General features: G+C 38.7%; 2 protein-coding genes across 3 annotated transcripts in view; one reads left to right on the forward strand and one right to left on the reverse strand.

Moving 5' to 3' along the window:
• Window positions 1-5000, forward strand: part of LOC135207051 (cubilin-like) — a 252388-nt gene that overhangs the window by 108261 nt on the left and 139127 nt on the right. The window lies entirely within an intron of this gene.
• LOC135207049 (uncharacterized) overlaps window positions 572-5000 on the reverse strand; it is a 23131-nt gene continuing 18702 nt past the window's right edge. Inside the window, exons 3-4 of one of the 2 annotated variants that reach the window (XM_064238682.1) lie at window positions 2861-5000; window positions 572-2406 (exon numbers count right to left, since the gene is read on the reverse strand). The exon at window positions 2861-5000 is cut by the window's right edge and continues 100 nt beyond it. In XM_064238682.1, the coding sequence (XP_064094752.1) occupies window positions 2349-2406; window positions 2861-5000 (2198 nt within the window). In that variant the 3' untranslated portion in view covers window positions 572-2348. The remainder of the gene's footprint in view (window positions 2407-2860) is intronic. The other variant, XM_064238681.1, reaches the window with a different exon arrangement.

The raw sequence follows: 5000 nt of genomic DNA on the forward strand, positions 1-5000 counted from the left end.
TTACCATTCTTCATTTTGACATTCTATATTTTGATAGTTCTAAATTTCATAGATATTTGAAGTTTCGTCCTCCGGAATTTAGAATGTTTAACATTCTTCATTTTGACATTCTCAATTTTGATACTTCTAAAATCATAGATATTTGAAGTTTCGTCCTTCTGAATCTGATATGTTGAACAGCTTTTGGATGAAGAATTGTGAATTTCAGAAAAAAAGAGAAAAACTTAGCTTTACTGTATTTTGCGCAACTTTCTTTTGTCTCTCTCTTCGGTTTTTGAAATTTTTTATCATCACCCTTCTAGGATAACGAGATATAATTTTTTTTAAATTCCTTTTCTGTTAAAAGCTGTTATTATTATCAAGAGGTCGAAACTGATCAAATCCTTAAAACTTTCATCACAGTTTAAACTTCAAAACCTCTTGGGTTCCTCTTGTTTGTTGGTTTGAAATATCAGATTACTGTTGTATAAGACAGGATTTTCACTTTTGTAAAATGCTTTGGAACTCTCCAGCTTGGGATTACTGGGAGAAAATACGTTTGAATTTCATTAAACATACATTAAGGCCATTCTGACGCATTAGAAAAATCAGTGCAGATCACTAATGCGTTATGCGAGTCAATGATATTAAATATTAAATCATTACAGTATATTCTCACTTCAATTCTCAAAAGGTTTAAACGAAGACTAAGTGACGAAGACCATTACCAGCCAATATGGATGATCCAAAATTTCGAAATGAACTGTTATGGACCACAATTTATTTCCAAATTATCTACTTCCAAATAAATGGGCAAAACCACTGGGCGCTCGTGAAATCGGTAGGAATTTTATTCATGGGAATACGTGGGAATTTTTTTGTCCATTGTTAACTTAGTTCACTTAGCTAATAGTAAAATGCGTCAAGCTTCAACCGATTGACGCGCGCCCAATGACGTGAAAGAAAGTTAATTACCCACCCGTTTCACCTTCAAATCTCGAAGGATTGGATATACGAACACAAATTCCGCTACGCCGGGAATGAGGTAGTAAAAGCGTCCAAAATCAGAGGATTGGATATGCGAAAAAAATAAAAATCTGTCAAAAACGAGTCAAAAAGGAAAATTGAAATGAGGTCGTGTAATTCATAATGTGTGCATTTACATTTAACGAGCGAAACCATGCGATAAAACCACACAAGAACGGAAGAGCCCGTTAAGATTTTGACCTCAAAAAAGAAGAAGAAGAAAAAAAAAAAAACTATGGCGGAGGTATGAGCTTTATCGATAATCTCTGAAATTACCTCCCGGCTGTTTCAGAAGACAGAGCCGCCACCTGTGCTAGGTAATGGGCTGTTTTTATAAATGAATACACTAAACTGATCCAATGAGTCACTCGGCCTGCTGGGTATGAGTCAAGGTAATTAAGCAGAGAACTTTCAACCACTAATTTATTTTTATCATATTTTTTGCTGCGTTTACAAAATAATTGCGATGACATGTTATTACCAATCAGGATAACTACCTAATCTATAATTAATTGGCCGTTTACAGAGAAGCAAAGACCACCATCAGAAGCTCAGAACTATGTGAGTTTCACTTCCAGTCTGTCAACAAACAGACACACACGCTTATGTACAAACACACAAACACACACACACGCACATATACACACACAGATATATATATATATATATATATATATATATATATATATATATATATATATATATATATATATATATATATGTGTGTGTGTGTGTGTGTGCGTGTGTTTGTACATACACGTGCGTCTAGATAGTGTGATTTTCAATACGAATAATATATCTGTTTATACAATCAAAATAATTACATGACATTCAGAATTCTAGACAATATTGGACATACTAGAACAACCGAAGAAGAAGAAGATAAACAAAAATCCTTTGTTGACACGAGAAAAGGTTTACTGTTGGGCTGTGTCTCAATTTGAACGTTTTGACTGAAATCAACTTCTTCTATTAACTGATGAAGCTTTCATTCCTAGGATTGCTACAAACTGTGAATGCAAACAAAGCACGTTTGTATGCACAATGCATGAATAACCTTCCTACTGCAAAATTTACAGAATGAAACAGTATTGCTCCATTTTGCTCTATGGTGCAATAAATGTTAAAAAGTCCAAGGAAACATACAAATATATGTATGGTATAATACTTAATGATTATTATAAATGATTGTTCTTGGATATTTCCTAATCTACACGAAGCTTGAAAGCTGCAACAATACAAAACAACAGAATCCGGAAAATAACAGTTCATGAGTCGTCGATGCATCTCGAACCTTTGATACCAGACTTTGATTCAAGACTTTGATTCCAGACTTTAGATTTCTAGTTTCGTCTGTTGTTCGACGTCCGACGGTGTCTCCTATTACGGTTTCGGTCATTGCTGTGGGAAAAAAGAAGAAGGTACAATTAGCGTGGGCCTGTCACCATCGTGACACGAAGTTTTAGACTAACGAAAATATATATTTCAGTTAAGGAACTTTTTTTTTTATGATTTTGCGAATTTGCATTTTTAAAAAAGATATTTTTGCATGAATTCATTGAGACGAAGTTTTAGGCTAACGAAAATATATGTGTTATTACGGAACTTTTTTTTTCTTAAGATTTTACGAATTTGCATTTAAAAAAAAGATATTTTACCATGAGTTCGTTGTCAGTCAGAACAGGCGGAGACGAGAAATTAGTATCTTAAAGATAATGTTTGCTTGTTACGATTCATACTAAGTAGTTCTCATGTGTATATTAAGAACAACGAAGAACAAATTGTAAAGACTGCAAAAAGAAAAAAAAAAAATGATGCAAAAACTGTATACTGAAAGAATCAGGTTATTACTAACTTTCTCCTTCCGTGTGAATTATTCCTTCCTCGTGAATTCTTATTTTGTTGTCCTTGTCCGTTTCTAGAACCTCCATTCCCTTTCCCTGGAGGAGACTTTCCTTCATGTTTCATCATTTGCTCGTGTTCTCCTTGACCACCCTTTTCGGCTTTGCTTGCCTCCTCTTTCTGTCCTTCTTCGTTACCACCTTGAGATTGACCTTGAGATTGACCTGGAGTTCCTTCGGCATTTTGACTGCCCTCCTGCCCCTGTTCCTCGGGTTCTTCCGGTCTAGTTGCCTCCTGTTCTCCGTTGCTTCCCTGGTCGCTTTCCTCTCCTTCAGATTGTCCTTTCGGACTTGCAGAGTCAGCAGACTGTCCCGTAGAAGAAGACTCTGCAGTCTGTGCATTCGCTCCCTGTCCTTGAGAACCTTCAGCCTGATTCTCCACACTTTGTTGTGTAGCTCCCGACTGTCCCTCTTGGCTTTTTGAATTTCCTTCTTCAGGAGTTTCTCCTTGCGATTCCGCACCACCCTCGAGGCTTTCCTTTTGGAATCCGGCTCCTTCTCCAGTTCCTTCCTCAGCTTGGCTCTCCTTGTCTTCGGATTCTTGGCCTTTGTCATCGCCACTCCCTTCTTCGTTGCTTGGTCCTCCTTCTTCCTGACTTGGTTCTGTTTTTTCCTGACTTGAATCTTCTTCCTTGGAAGATGTTTCACCTTGTCCTTCGTCAGTGGCCCAAGTTCCTTCTGATTCTTCACTTTTGCTTCCCTGAGGTTCCTCATCTCCTTCTGATGTCTCAGTTTTGCTTTGATAAGTTTCCTCATCTCCTTCTGATGTCTCAGTTTTGCTTTGATAAGTTTCCTCATCTCCTTCTGATGTCTCAGTTTTGCTTTGATAAGTTTCCTCATCTCCTTCTGATGTCTCAGTTTTGCTTTGATAAGTTTCCTCATCTCCTTCTGATGTCTCAGTTTTGCTTTGATAAGTTTCCTCATCTCCTTCAAATGTCTCAGTTTTGCTTTCGTCACTCGTCTCGTCATTTTCAGGTTCCTCACTGTCGTTTTTAAATGTCTCCTCGCTTTCTTGAGAATCCTCACTTTCACTTTTCTCACTGCTTTCCCCCGATTCTTCAGCCTCGCTTTTCTTGCTTTCCCCTGAGTCGTTAATGTTGCTTTCATTGCTACTCTCTTCAGATTCTCCACTTTTACCTTCGCCACTTTCTTTTCCTTCAAATTTCCCACTTTTGCTTTTATTGAATTCCTCGCTTTCGCTTTCATTGCTTTCCTCGCTTTCTCCACTCTTGCCTTCCTCGCTTTCTCCACTCTTGCTTTCCTCGCTTTCTCCACTCTTGCTTTCCTCGCTATCTCCACTCTTGCTTTCCTCGCTTTCTCCACTCTTGCTTTTCTCGCTTTCTTCTGATTCTTCACTACTGTTTTCAAAACTCTCCTCACTTTCTTCCGATTCTTCACTCCTACTTTCAAAACTCTCCTCACTTTCTTCCGATTCTTCTCTCCCACTTTCAAAACTCTCCTCACTTTCTTCCGATTCTTCTCTCCCACTTTCAAAACTCTCCTTACTTTCTTGCGATTCTTCACTCCTACTTTCAAAACTCTCCTCACTTTCTTCCGATTCTTCACTCTTACTTTCAAAACTCTCCTCACTTTCTTCCGATTCTTCACTCTTACTTTCAAAACTCTCCTCACTTTCTTCAGATTCTTCACTCTTACTTTCAAAGCTCTCCTCACTTTCTTCCGATTCCTCACTTTCCTCAGATTCCTCGCTTTTGCTTTCATCGCTTTCCTCGGGCTCCTGGCTTTTGCTTTCGTCGCTTTCTTCTTCTTCTTCCTCACTAGGCTCTTCGCTTATACTGTTATAACTTTCTGCAGATTCACTCTCCTGGAAAGATGTCCCGCCCTCCTTGTCTTCTGCACTCTCTGCAGCGAACTTTTTCCACTCTTCGGACTCCTCACTCCCTTCTTCCTCTTCACTGCTGCTACTGCTACTGCTAATACTACTGCTACGCTCCATACTACTGCTGCTACTACCCTCCTTTTCTCCTGACTTCGCGGATTCCCCCCCGTCTTCTTCGTCGGTGTCGTAAACCATCTTCGCAGTGTCGAAAATGGCCCTAGCCACCCTTTTCTTGGCGACGTCTGCGTCTTGGA

The sequence above is a fragment of the Macrobrachium nipponense genome, chromosome 31 (assembly GCF_015104395.2).
Source record: "Macrobrachium nipponense isolate FS-2020 chromosome 31, ASM1510439v2, whole genome shotgun sequence".
NCBI classification, from domain to species: domain Eukaryota; kingdom Metazoa; phylum Arthropoda; class Malacostraca; order Decapoda; family Palaemonidae; genus Macrobrachium; species Macrobrachium nipponense.